Raw genomic sequence first — 13,987 nt, 5'->3', positions numbered from 1 at the left:
ACAAAACAAAAGACACCTAAGCAAACAACTAGAACAGGAACAGAATCACAGAAATGGAGATCACAGGGAGGGTTATCAATGAGGAGGGGTGAGAATGGGGGGAAAAGTTCAGGGAATAAGAAGCATAAATGGTAGGTACAAAATAGAAAGGGGGAGGTTAAGAATAGTACAGGAAATGGAGAAACCAGAGAACTTACATGTACAAACCATGGACATGAACTGGGGGGGGATATGTGGGTGGGAGGTGGTGCAGGGTGGAGGGGAATAAAGGGCGGGAAATGGGACAACTGATAGCATAATCAATAAAATATATTAAAAATAAATAAAGAAATAAACCAGCGTTATGACTGACTGAACCTTGTGGTTTTTCATTATGATCACTATATGCCCTTCAGCAATAAACATTGGGAAGCTTTGAAGAAAAAAGTTTATTACTTACAGGACCTGGAATGGACAAGGCGCTTCAGGGATTACACATAGCTCTTGCATGACTGGCAGTGTGTGTATTTGAGACAGCCTTTGCTGAAGCAGATGCCTCTCTGAAGTGTATGCCTTCTCAATCAAAGCGTGTCAGGCACTTGGCATTACGCAAAGAAAAGCTAACTGTCAGGGCTTACACTGCAGATTGTCTCTAATTTTGTGCTATTGTGAATGAAGTAGCTATGAACTTTCTTGTATTAATTGTTTCATGAACATGTTTCCATTTCTGTTGGATAACCTGTGGGAGTGAAATTACTGTGTCTAAGGATAGGTATATATTTAGCCTTAAAAGAAAACAGCCAGTTTTCCAAAGTGGTTGTACCAGCAGTGTGTGAGTGGTACAGCTGCTATACATCCCTGCTCACATTTGACATTCTCTGTCTTTAATTTTAGCCATTCTCATGAGTATGTAGTGGCATCTCATTGTGGCTTTTATTTGCATTTTCCTGATGTCTAATGATGTTGAACATTTTTTCATGTGCTTATTGGTCATTCATGTTTCATAGTTAGTCTGTTAACAAAGTCTTTTGCCCATTTCTAATTGGGTTGTCTTTTAATTATTGGGTTATAATAGTTCCTCATATAGTCTAAATGCAAATTTTTTGTCAGAGGTATGTTTTGTGAATGTTTGCTCCCACTCTGTGGCTTGCCTATTTTCTTTAAATAATGTCTTTCGATAAGCAAGAGTTTTATTTTTTATTGAGTCTAAGTTATCAACATTTTTATTATAAATTTCTGTGTCCTGACTGTGAAATTTTTACATACCTTCAGATTAATGATATATTCTCCTTTTTTCCCTAAAAGCTTTGTACCTTTAGCTTATATATTTAGGACTATAGCTCATCCACCTCAAATTAATTTTTGTTTATGGTGTGAATTTGGAGTTGAAATTCATTTTTTTTCATATGGATATCCAGTTCTCGCACCATTTGTTGAAAAGAGTTTCCCCCCATTGAGTGGTTTTAGTGCATTTGTTGAAAAGCAGTTGTCCAAGTGTGGGGTTTATTCCTGAATTCTCTTTTTTCCTTTGACCTGCTTGTATACCCTTATATCAATATATCAGTATACCCTCACTGTCTTGATTACTGTAATAAATCTTAAGGTGGGTGGTATAAATACTACAACTTTCCTGTTATTTTTCAGCATTCTTTTGGCTGTTTTAGGTCCTCTATATTTCTATATAAACTTTAAAAGTCACCTTGTTCATTTTTATAAAAAAGCCTACTAGGATTATGAATTATTTGGGGGGAGAATTTAGTTCTTAACAAAGTAGAACTTGTGAACATGATGTATATATTTCCTCACTTATTTAGGCCTTCTCTAATTTTTCTCAGAAATGGTTTAGCTTTTAAAGTGGACACTTTGCATGTCTTTTGTTAAATGTGTTGTTAAGTATTTTTTATTTGGTGCTATTGTACATGGATCTGAATTTTTATTAATTTTTTTCTAGGTAGTATGTAGAAGTACAATTGATTTTATATATTAATCATACCCTGAGACATTACACTTACCAAGTTTTTAACTCACAGTTCCTGAGCACCAGTGACTTTTTTCCCTTCACCTTTTAACGTGGCTTTTTAGACTCTAATGTCCTTGCCTCTCATGTCTGCCCCAAAAGAGGGCTGGTGTGAACACCTCAGCATTTGTGAAATCTTACTTCACAGTTGGATTCAAAAGTTCCTCCTAGGAAAGTCTCTATTAGAACATTTTTCACTGAATGAATGAGCCATTCTTTGAAGTCAAGAGCTGTACTTTATCTCCCTTCCATCCCCACAATACCTACCTAGCACAGTGCCTTTGTTCACAGTTGAGGAAGGAGTACGTCTTTCCAACATTTATCTCAGGAGGGATGGGAAATTATGTAGCCCTGGGGTGGGGGAGGGGAGGGGAGGGGGAAATCTTTACAGGCATCTTTAACCAATTGGAAATAATCCCTGAAATGTGTCTTAGAAAAGGAAAATAGACCTTCTATCAAAAACATGCCCTGTGTTATTCCTTTTTAAAGATACGTTTACTGATGCATGATATGCTACACTCTAAATGGCTTAGGCTTTTGCTGTCAGTATTTAATTTCTGTAAATTCTGTTCCTTCTTGTTTTCTAGGTGGCCGACTGTGCTTGGGACGAAACGATAAAGATATATGATCCCGTTTGCCTTACTGTGCCTGCTTGAGACATACTACTGTGGTCAGAAACAGAGAATGTTGGCTGAAGAACTGCTTACCAGGAAATAAATTGACTTGATAACATAGTCATTATGCCTTTACATGCTGTTCAGATTTCAAATTTTAAAAATTTACCCTGAGCCATTTTTGAGGCAGCCGATAAAGACTTTGGCTCACCATTTAAGCCTCATACGTAAGCCATTTTCTTAAAATTCTAAGGAATAATTGATGTTATGGTATATCTTATAGAATGCACTAAAATATGACCTCTGTGTCATGAAATGAATAAAAATATGGGAGATCCATAGATTATTGGCATATTTTATTTTTAATTTGTCTTTTTTGATGTAAAATATAATTGCTGCTGATAAAAATGAGACTAAACTGCATCTCTTGATCATCTGTCATTCTATGATATCCCCAGCACGATTGCTTTCTGTGGTGTGGTGTGTATATGAACACGACACTGGATGTGCCATAGACGCAGCTTTGACTGGGCAGCAGGGCTCTGATACAGACTTAGCTTATCTGGCTGTTACTCACTGTACCTCTGCTGCGTGTTGGACACACAGACTGAATGGATTGCTCGGGGCCTGGCGCCGTGCTTTAAAAACCTGGAATGTTACCAGTTGAGCTTGCTTTTTTCTTTTTTTGAGTTATTCACATCTTGTCTAGCGTCATAGCATGACCCTATATTTCTCTCTTCCTGCTTCCCTTCTATCAAGAGTTTAAAACAACAAGAACAGGAAATAAACTGACAACTGGGCAGAATGTCTTAGGTCCTGCCAGGGTTCTAAGCCGTGGGCCCTAAAGAATCCCATCAACCTTTTCACGGCCTCCCTGTGTCCCCTTGAAAACTCTCTAGGTGTTGATGACCTGTAAAACAGTAGATTAAAAGGGAAAAATTAGTAAAACAAACGACTTTGCAGAACATTTATGTTTTTATATAATATTGAAATGTTATAAATGGCAAAAATATCATTAAAATTTTAACAAGTTATTGAGAATTTTTAAAGAGCAATATATATTGTAATCAGAACAAAAATAAATTAAACTATATGTATATTGTCTAATTTATATATTTCTTTGTTTACTTGTTCCAGAAAAAAATTAGGATCGCTTACAAAAATACACAGACACACAAAAACAAAATGAAGCAAAACAAAACAAAAAAAACAAGACCACATAAAAGATGGAACAAAAGGAGCCAGAGTGGAGCCAGGAGCAGGGCTTGAACATACATACCTCAGAATCCTAGAAAGTTGCTGCTGGCCGCATCCACGGGAAGCCTGGTCAAGAAGAGTTCAGTACAGGAGACCCGAAGGCAAAACTTTGTCCTAGTCCTAGGCTTGGCCCCAGCATCATGCCCAGTGCATGGAATAAATATTTGTTAAGTGAATGAATGGACTCAGGGAAAGTACACTTCTCCTCAGTGCTAAGATAAATCAATACTAATTGTTTTCCAGAAGCCCCGTAAAGAGGACCCTGCTTAACGTGAATACATTGTAAAAAGTAAGCAGCTCAAACCCATCCTTCCAGCTGTCATGACGATGAGATTCATAGAGCTGTTTCTTGTTGCTTCCCTCTGCAAGAACTACTGGCATCACACCAAGTCAGTTCAATAAAAGCAGGTTCATACTGGGTGTTCTCTGTATCAGCAGAATTTATAATAGACCTGTAAAAATACCTAATCCAGAGCATACTTACAATTAGTTGGAATGACTTATTTTCTTTTTAGAATGCAAGAGATTTTATGAGAATAATCTACCATGTGTCTTTTGAGACAAATATTTGTGATTTAGAAACTAAAGGTCTTGATTTATCCCATCTCCCCCCCCCCCCATTTTGGAGATGTCAGAGATGTCTAGAATACTAACTTTAGAATACTTAATGTTCTTGGAGGCTCTCACTATACTCGAGAGTGGGTGAACATTCACCCAGCGGGTTCCCTGGGGACTGGAAAAACTGGACTGGAGCACTAGAGGGAGAGGAGCGGGACTCTCTTCTGAAAGAGAATGGGCAAGATTTTTGAATTCTTGATAGTTCACGAGCCAAGCAGCCTGTGAACTTTAAGAGGACAAGAGTCATTCCCTCCGGGCTGGGAAAGTCCATCTGGCTTGTGGGTATGGACCTCTCAGCTTTCCCCCGTCTGCCCCCGCCCCCCAGCTCCTCCTGCACCCGCAGTAACCGCACAGCACTACAGAGCCAGTGCTGGAAAGGGAACACAGGTCACTGGTCACCTTCTGTGGTCTGGGCACTATGTGAGATGCTTTCTATATGTTATTCCTTTTAATCTCTATAATGGCCCTGCAAGGAAGCCCTCCTACTGTTCCAGACAAGGAAACAGAGGCTCTCAGGAGTCATAATACCCAGGAAGTGTGCAGCTGGAATTTGACTGGGTCTATGACTGGGTCCGAACCCTTGGTCCTGCCACATGGCCTCCTTTTCCTCGGAATAACAGAAATTGGCCCCCTGAGAAACAGTACAGACACAGAACTCTGGTGACTAGATCCTGATCATTCCTGAGAAAACTGACAAAATTGAGTTTCTAAGTCTAAAGAGCCATGAAGCTGACTCCGGGTCTGGAATGACTTCCTCACCCAAGGTCTCTCACCTTCTTTGGCACTTTTTAACTGCCTCTCTTTGCTATGATTTGGCTCTTCCAAAAATTGACTCATTAATTTCTTACTTAATGTGCTTCGTCTTGTATGAGGTAGTCTACTTAAATGTTTTTTACTTCCATGCATGACTGAGTACTTCCAAATCTGCATCTCCTGCCTTCTCCGTCTGAGTCTCCCACAAGTCTTTGCACTCATGTGCTTCTAACCAAACTCACCCTGTTCGCTAAACCAACTTCTCCTGCACGTGCTAGTTCTTTTGTTACCAGTACTGTCCACCAGGGCACTCGAGCTAAAGGCCTGAATGCCATCCTTGTTCCTTCTCTTTTTCTCACTTGTCCACTCCAAGACATCAAATAGACCACTAAGCCCTGTCCCTTTTGCCCCCTAAATACTTCTCCATTTGTCTCCTCCCCTCCATCCCACCACCATTGCCTCACTTCAGGTCATCATGAGCTCTTCTCTAGACCATCACAACAGCTTCCTAAGTGACGCATCTGTTTCTCATTCTGTCCCTGGGGAGCCATGCTCTGCAACCCAGCTGTGAGAGACCGATCTAAAATGCAATCTGATAACATTAATTTCAGTGTCAAACCTTTCTCTGTGTCTAGGATTGCCTACAAGAAAAAGTTCAAGGTCAGTAAGTGGATGTCCAAGGTCTGCTTCTCTCTCCGCATTGTCACACAATTCTGCTCCAGCAACGCCAGGGTGCTCACAAACTCCCTGTTAAATGATGCGCGTTTTCATTTCTCTCTTTGCTCAAGTTAGTCCATTTGTCTGGACTGTCCTGCAAATTCTTACATTGTTTGAAAGTCCTGTGAAGTGACTAAAGGAAAAGACTGGCACAATACAAAAATTAAAATAGTAAAATACACCATTAGCAAAGCTAAAAGAAGACATTAGAAGGATATGTTTGCAGCATATGTAATAAATGGTTATCCAGAATTGATAACATAAAAGTTTGTTCACTTTTATCAACAGTTCATATGTAGAAGTGCAAATCTTTAATATACTTCAAAAAAGATATTTAGACTTTTCTTGATGACAAAGAAATGCAAATTAAAATGAAATCCCATTTTATGCTTATCAGTTTGGCAAATACAAAATATTGATAATATTCAGTAGTAGTTAAAAGCACTGTTAAATACTTTTTGGGCACAGCCATTTGATATATATGATTTAAAATTACCATTGGACCCAACAGTTCCAGTTTTAGAATTCCCTGCCTTGCTCTCCAATCTTCGCTCCCACCTCTCTTTTCATCCCCACCCTAACTCCCACAAACAATTACAGAAGTACTTTAGGTACAAATGTTCAAGGATATTCATTACATCATTGCTTGGTAAAATCTGGGTACCTGACTACAGAAGAAGGCTTATACTATAGAAGAGTCATTTAAAAGACTAAGGCAGAACTATGTGGCCTGACATGGAAAAATATATTTCTATCGATATGTATATTAGTTATCTATTTTTGGAACAAATCACTCCAAAATTTAGCAGCTTAAAACAATGAACATTTTTATCTCACAGTTTCTATAGGTCAGGAATCTAGTACTGGCTTAGGTGAATTGTTCTGGGTAAGCTGTCACTGGGTCTAGGGGCATCAACCAGGGCTAAAGGATCAGCTTCCAGATTCACTCCCACAATTGTCAGCAGGCCTCAAAGACGCTGTGGGGGACTGTCCATAGGCTGGGCATCCCTACAGCATAGCATCTGGCTTCTCCCAGATGGAGTGACACAAGAAAAGAAAATCCAAGATGGAAGCCTCAGTCTTTTATAACCTAGTCTCAGGGGTGACATCATCACTCTCCTGTATTTTACTGGTTACACAGACCAATCACAGCACGGTGATTAACCAAGTGTGTGAATACTAGGAAGGGGGAAATCTTGGGCGAGTATCTTGGAGACTGGTTACCACAATACGCTTTTCGAAATAGCAACTTATAGAAAAATGTATTATATTTTAAATTTTGTTTTTTTGAAAGAGGGATTTAAGTATGTAGAAATATATATGCAAGAAAAAGTGAACGGCTTACACTAAAATCTTAACAGTAGCCGGCTCTGTGTAGTGGGGTTGGGATGGGGTTGGGGATGGGAAACATTGAAAATAGCATGTTCACTTATTTATAAAGTCTGATTTCTTGTATGTATATAATGAGCATGTGTTGTTTTTGTAATTAAGCATAATGAAATAAGACCATATTTCCTCCCGTGGGAAGCCTAATCTGATACCCCTGTAGGGCTTTTATTGCCTCCTGCGTGCTCCCCTGCTTCTACCACCAGTGTCCACTGCTGCAGGAGCATCAGTGTGCTGCCTCACCTCCACCGGGGAAGCCTAAAGACTGAGATAGGCGCTCAGCTTTGAAACCTTTGTGGCTAACAGACTGTGTAGCACAAAATACTTGGCTCCGTGTGTTTGCTGAATGAATTTATGTAATGTTATCAATATTTATTGAGGAGCTCCAGGGATAACCCAAGGGGAATCTAGACCCTTGATACCTTGACACCAGGAGGTCAAATAGCTTTTTGACCTTCAGATCTACATTCTTGTTAAATTATCTTTGCTAAACACAGTATTCTTATTTCTCTCCTTTTTCTTTGGGAGCTTATCTAGTGACTGGTGTGGGAGATGGTGTTAATTTTTTTTTAATGAAAACCTTTTTTTAATGAAAGTCCTAATGGAAAAAACATTATATGTGATAAAGTAGAGAAAATGTACTCTGTTTCATGCCAATGTAGATTTCAAATATTAAACTAAACATTCTTGCCTAAATGAGAGGGTTAGAGAGCTGAATCAGCCCCAAATCTTTTACCTAATGTTCATATTACCAATGGAAGCAATTATAACTGCTGGCAGAAATGAATCAGTCCAGAACTAGTTCTGCGCAGACAATTCTTTATTACATTCACTTAGGATAGCTTAAAGCAACCATCCTTTAATTGCAATGGTCCCCGGAAGCAGAGATCTGTTATTTGCTGATGGTTTTCAAAAGTTAATTTTCAGAGAGTTTTTTTTTTATCTGAGTGTACTTTGAGCATATGCTTATACTGCGCACATAAACACAATTTGAACTGTTGCTTCAAACTTTCTTATTTCCTTAAAAAAAAAAAAGAACATCGACATTTGAGAAACAGAGTCATTGAAAAGCCAATAGTGTGTAACCACAGCTTTTAGCAACAAAAACCAAGGGTTCCCCAGGGCACCAGAAGCGCGGGTTTCACTGTAATGCTTTCCAGTGTTATTCCTGGAAAGGTGGCATAGTGGACCATGGGAAAACATTTTCCTGAGTGCCCACCTGTCGGAGGCAGGGAGGTTCCCCACATGGGGCTTGCTGGAGCCCGCGCTCTCTCCCCTGCGGGACGGAGCTCCCCGCACACACAAAGCCGGCCCAGCGAAGGGCGGCAGTGCTGCCCAGGTGTAACTTATCTTTCTGCTGCGGCCATAATCGCGTCTTCCATCTGGGCTGGAAGTGCCGCGAGCTGCAGACATGGAGGGAGGGGAAAGCAAAACAACCGCTAGAGAAATGGATTGTGTGTGTTAGGTTCAATGTGGTGCCGAATTTAAAAGTTAGGGGGTTGGGATGCCGGTGGGCGTGGCTGGATGAGAAACAAGCACTAACCGAGAGGCGGAGCTTAACGATCTGGAGCCTTCTGCCTCGCACCCAAACCCCTACCAAGTCCATCATTTTTAGGTAGCGCGAAAACTGAACTGTGTCTGGCTTTTAACCGTGACTTCTGCTGAGCGAACTGTACTAGGGCTAAGTTTGCGGCTCTGGGCGTTACTTTTCAGGGTACAAAATTCAGATAAAAGGGTCACGAACGTCTTAGGGACGCAGGAAATGAGAATTTCCTTTTACTCTTAGCCAACTTGGGAAGTAAACAGTTCACAAGTTCTATGGGGCGCAGAGGTGCCCTGTTCCCGGAGGTGGGAGGCAGAGGTGGTCCTGCTCTTCGAAGTGGCTCACCGCGGCCCCACAGGCTGCGGTAGGTTCCCAGGATTTACAGAAAGGCATGCGGGGTCTCAGCTCCGTGTCCCCCCCAGTTCCTGCCCCACCTCACGCCCCCAAGTTTCCAGCACAGTCCTGCGCTCCTCTTCTCGCTCCGAGGCCCGTCGCCCAAGCGCTCCTCTGGAACCAGTAGGCGCTACTCGCTCCAGAGACTTAGTTTCTGCTCTTTAGCTCAGTTTACATCTTTGCCTCTCTTGGAATACGTGCCCCTGCCTCCGCCCCGAAGCTTCACACCCTCCCAAGGCCACTGCACCTCCAGAAGCTCCCCCAGAACTGAGTGCGTAATTACAGGTCCCTCCCTGGATGGCGCGTTGACTAGGTGCGCGGTGCCCCGGGCAGGAAGGGACCATCTCGCCGGGTTGGCGTTCCACGGCCATGGGTTCCGTCAATGACAGGGCGGCAGCGCTCTATCTAGAGCATCAGGGAACTCCGCGGCCCACTGGCACCGACGTTTTCCCCTCCCTGGGCAGCAACTGGACAAGGACCCCACGGCTGCACCAGGAGGGAGCGTGGGTAGAAAACCCCCGTAGCGCGGGGGGAGGAGGCTGGGCGCTGTCACTTGTTGCAGCTAATAAACGGTGCTTGACCCCGGGACGTTGGTGTTTCTAAAATGTTCTTTAGCTGGGCCCGGGATCCCCCAACCTGAGTTTTTTGACTTGGAGCGAGGAAGAAGTGGTGAGCCGGAGCAGCTGGCACTGCGGGAAGAGTGCGGTCCGTGCCCCGAGAGCCCCCTCCGGTGGGCGCCGGGTGCCAGAGGGGCGCGGGTCGTGTCCCGCTGGCGGTGGCTGCCCAGGCTTCCAGCCGCAGAGTGTTCTCGCTGGCGGTGAAACCGCGCGGGACACAACCCATCGCAGCTCGTCACCTACTTAGAAATTGCTGTCGCTAGGATTCCCGCCACTCCTCTCAGACCAGCCCCCCCACCTCTGCCACTTTTCGGAGTCTCCCGCCCCCGTCCCTGCCTCCCAGGAGCTGCGGGGCAGTTGGACTCGGAGCCGCCGAGCCGCAAGGACGCCTGGCTGGAGCTGCCCTCTGCAGCTGAGCCGGCGCCCCCTGCCCTCTGCCGGCGGCGTGGGGCTGGCGCCCCCGCCGCCCGCGCTCCGCTCCTCCCGGCTCTCCTCCCCGCTCTCCTCCCGCAGGTCCCGGAGCTCCTACACCGCCGGGTGCGGCGGAGCCGGCGCGATGCGGCAGCTGTGCCGGGGCCGCCTGCTGGGCATCTCGGTGGCCATCGCGCACGGGGTCTTCTCGGGCTCCCTCAACATCCTGCTCAAGTTCCTCATCAGCCGCTACCAGTTCACCTTCCTGACCCTGGTGCAGTGCCTGACCAGCTCCACGGCAGCGCTGAGCCTGGAGCTGCTGCGGCGCCTTGGGCTCATCGCCGTGCCCCCCTTCGGCCTGAGCCTGGCGCGCTCCTTCGCGGGGGTCGCAGTGCTCTCCACGCTGCAGTCCAGCCTCACGCTCTGGTCCCTGCGCGGCCTCAGCCTGCCCATGTACGTGGTCTTCAAGCGCTGCCTGCCCCTGGTCACCATGCTCATCGGCGTCCTGGTGCTCAAGAACGGCGCGCCCTCCCCGGGGGTGCTCGCAGCCGTGCTCATCACCACCTGCGGCGCTGCCCTAGCAGGTGAGCGGACCCGCGCCGACCCCCGGCCCACCCCTCCCACGGGCGGAGACCGTGGGGGCGGGGGTGCCTAGTGCAACGTTCTCACTTCGCGTTGGGGAGACTGAGACAGACGGCGGAGAGCTCTGAATGTGGGCTCTTGGTTCGAAAACTCGACTTCTGAGACCCAGGGGAGCCTGCCCCCGAGCCTCGGCCCCCTCCTTCAGAGCCTCCACCCCACCCCCTCCTGGTTTTCTACCCCCCACCCCTGCCTCACCCTGTGCCGTTCTCCCCGCCACCCCCGTACCCCTTCACCCCTTCACCCCTTCCTTCCTCTGGGAGGGGTGGGGCAGCCCCCAGAGCCTGGGAGCTGGAATCCCCAGACCAAGCCGGAAGGAGGAGGCAGTGAACTTCTTTGAGTCACGCGGGGCTGGATGTGGGGGTGCGGGGGGGGGCGGGGGCGGCGTGCAATGGGCTAGTTTGGACCATCCGGGCTAGTTTGAGGTCTCAGGCGCCGCACCGGGGGCTGCGGACCCGAGGTAGAAAGGGCTGGATTGAGAGCCCCGTGGGTTTGGTCAACTGAGATGGGGGCCGGCGGGAGTGAGAAACCTTTTGGGGGTGAGGGGGGTCCTTCTTCGCCCGGCGCCCAGCCTGCTAGGGTTAGAAGCTACTAGTTGGGGATCCCTTTCTGTTCTAGTGCCCCAGGGAGGCGGCAAGGATACCAAGCACCTGGGTACTATCTGTGCCAGCTCTGGGAGCCACTGTGCCTACCCCGAGGGCACCTGCATTCTCCCCGAGCCTCTGTCTGGACAGAGGTAGGCAGGGTGCCCAGCGATTGTGGCAGGGAAGGCGCCTCTCCTCCTGCTTCACAGTGGGCTCTGACTGACCATTTTTTACCCACGGGCAGAGCTGGGGCTGGAAACGCGTCTACCTTCCAACCGGACGCGTCTCCCCTGTGGATAGCCACCGGCGCCAACTTGATGTCTTGTCTTTTTCCTTCCTTCTCCGCGGCTGCGGTCCTCCTTGCGCTTCAGGAGCCGGCGACTTGACCGGCGACCCCATGGGGTACGTTACCGGAGTGCTGGCGGTGCTGGTGCATGCCGCCTACCTGGTGCTCATCCAGAAGGCGAGTGCGGACACCGAGCACGGGCCACTCACTGCGCAGTATGTCATCGCCGTGTCTGCCACCCCGCTGCTGGTCGTCCTGTCCTTCGCCAGCACCGACTCTATCCAAGCCTGGGCCTTCCCCGGCTGGAAGGACCCTACGATGGTCTGCATCTTCTTGGCCTGCGTTCTGATCGGCTGTGCCATGAACTTCACCACGCTGCACTGCACCTACATCAACTCGGCCGTGACCACCAGCTTCGTGGGGGTAGTAAAGAGCATCGCCACCATCACAGTGGGCATGGTGGCCTTCAGCGACGTGGAGCCCACCTCTCTATTCATCGCCGGCGTCGTGGTGAACACCCTGGGTTCCATCATTTACTGTGTCGCCAAATTCTTGGAGACCAGAAAGCAAAGCAACTACGAGGACCTGGAATCGCAGCCCAGGGGAGAGGAGGCACAGCCAGGTGGAGACCAGCTGCCGTTTGTCATGGAGCAGGTGCCAGAGGCAGGTGGAAGTGGCTGGTCAGAAGGTGGGAAGGCAGCAGGTTGCTCGGCTCAGCAAAGGGGACAAGATGCCAGGGGCAGAGGAGTCCCACTGGTAGCAGGTAGCTCTGAAGAAGCTAGCAAAAGGTCATTAAAGGATGCTTACCTGGTAGTGTGGAGATTGGTCAGGGGTACCAAGTATATGAAGAAAGATTATTTGATAGAAAACGAGGAGTTACCCAGTCCTTGAAAAGGAAACACATGCATGTATATATGTACATATATACTTATTTTATATGTTAGAGATAACATATTTTAATGAGGGGCTGCCCAACTTTATTCTTTGAGGAGTGGGGAAGGGAAGCAAAGAAAGAATCTGAAATGGACAGCAACCAAATTAGCACTGGTGTGAATTATTTAGCATCCGTTTACCTGAGGCATAGCAAAGACAAAAGAATATGAAGGTGCTCGACAAAGTTAGGACAGCACTCTCAGTGTCAGACTCCTAGCACCTTTGTTTTTCGTTTTTTGATTGACATAATAACCATAACCAAATGTCTGCATGTACTGGGTCCCTCAACCACCTGCTCCAAAGATGGAGTGTAGAGACAGGGAATCAAAGATTCCATCCAGAGGCACATTTTTGATGATAAAACTACAGTTTTCTATGGCCAGCTGGGCAAAGAGTATATTATTGAAAAGACATGTAAATACACGGAATTGATGTTGACTGTTTCTAGTCATCTGAAATATGTTTACTCTGATTTTTCTTTACCTGTTTTTTTAAAAATAAGTGCTCTAGTATTCTATTATATATTGGTAAGAAATGTCAAATTTATTTTGAAATTATAAGTTCTTAGCTTTAATCATGCAGTGTAACTTCGGCTTTTAGTAATTACTATAAAATATTTTTAAAACTTGTTTTGGTTCTCTGCTTTATAATATTTGTTATGGAATGCTATGACCTTTTTAAAAACCAGTTTCACCATGTCCAATATTTTTTCAAGCAAATGCAATGGCTGAAATAGATTCAGTGTTAAGAAGCCCAAACAGAGGCGAACCCTTCCCGGTGAGCTAGTCCTCGCGAATCGCATTGCACATCCCAAACCGTGTCACAAAAAGAGCAACTGCTATACTCACTTGATATTTTTCTATCTTAAATTTGTCAAAATAAAGTGTGAATCTATCTGCTAAAAGACATATTGTTAGAAATTTGTTTGAGTTGCGTGCATGTTCTGCTGTTGCTGCATACTTTGTGTTTGCCTCCAAAGTGTGGTGTCTAGTGCCTGGTACGTAGGATCCACCCCCTTGGGAACTTCCTAAATTAGCAGGATAGTTTACTTTAACAGAACAAAAATACTCTCATTTTCCAGGCAAGGAAACTGTGATGAAGCAAAAAAAAAAAAAAAATACTGCCTCATGCTGCATGAAAGCCATCCACGGCTGACTTCAGCTCATGTGGAGTTTGAGACATGATAGAGTTTTCCTCTCGGCCCCATACAAGTGGGGTACTTTGACAATAAAAGCGCTCT

General features: G+C 45.9%; 2 protein-coding genes across 2 annotated transcripts in view; both read left to right on the top strand.

Annotated features, from left to right (window-relative positions):
- The window catches only part of PEX7 (peroxisomal biogenesis factor 7), a 65,964-nt gene extending 62,923 nt beyond the window's left edge, over positions 1-3,041 (top strand). Inside the window, exon 10 of the mRNA XM_037045668.1 lies at positions 2,584-3,041. Coding sequence (XP_036901563.1) covers positions 2,584-2,652 — 69 coding nt within the window. The 3' untranslated portion in view covers positions 2,653-3,041. The remainder of the gene's footprint in view (positions 1-2,583) is intronic.
- A 7,162-nt stretch (positions 3,042-10,203) lies between these two features.
- Positions 10,204-13,247, top strand: SLC35D3 (solute carrier family 35 member D3). Its single transcript, XM_037045884.1, has 2 exons — positions 10,204-10,889; positions 11,900-13,247. The coding sequence occupies exons 1-2, from the start codon at positions 10,451-10,453 to the stop codon at positions 12,703-12,705; spliced, it is 1,245 nt and encodes a 414-aa protein (XP_036901779.1). The 5' UTR covers positions 10,204-10,450; the 3' UTR covers positions 12,706-13,247.
- The last annotated feature ends 740 nt before the right edge of the window (positions 13,248-13,987 follow it).

The sequence above is a fragment of the Sturnira hondurensis genome, unplaced genomic scaffold, assembly GCF_014824575.4.
Source record: "Sturnira hondurensis isolate 20B ecotype Veracruz unplaced genomic scaffold, ASM1482457v3 Scaffold0004474, whole genome shotgun sequence".
In the NCBI taxonomy this organism is placed as follows: domain Eukaryota; kingdom Metazoa; phylum Chordata; class Mammalia; order Chiroptera; family Phyllostomidae; genus Sturnira; species Sturnira hondurensis.
This window is presented reverse-complemented; position numbering and strand designations above follow the sequence as displayed.

What these genes read in the sequence shown, in the direction of transcription:
- SLC35D3 (XM_037045884.1), top strand. Translation starts at nt 10,451, where the DNA reads ATGCGGCAGCTGTGCCGGGGCCGCCTGCTGGGCATCTCGGTGGCCATC. An exon ending in CTGCGGCGCTGCCCTAGCAG is followed by an intron (nt 10,890 to 11,899) that starts GTGAGCGGACCC and finishes CTTGCGCTTCAG; the next exon opens with GAGCCGGCGACTTGACCGGC.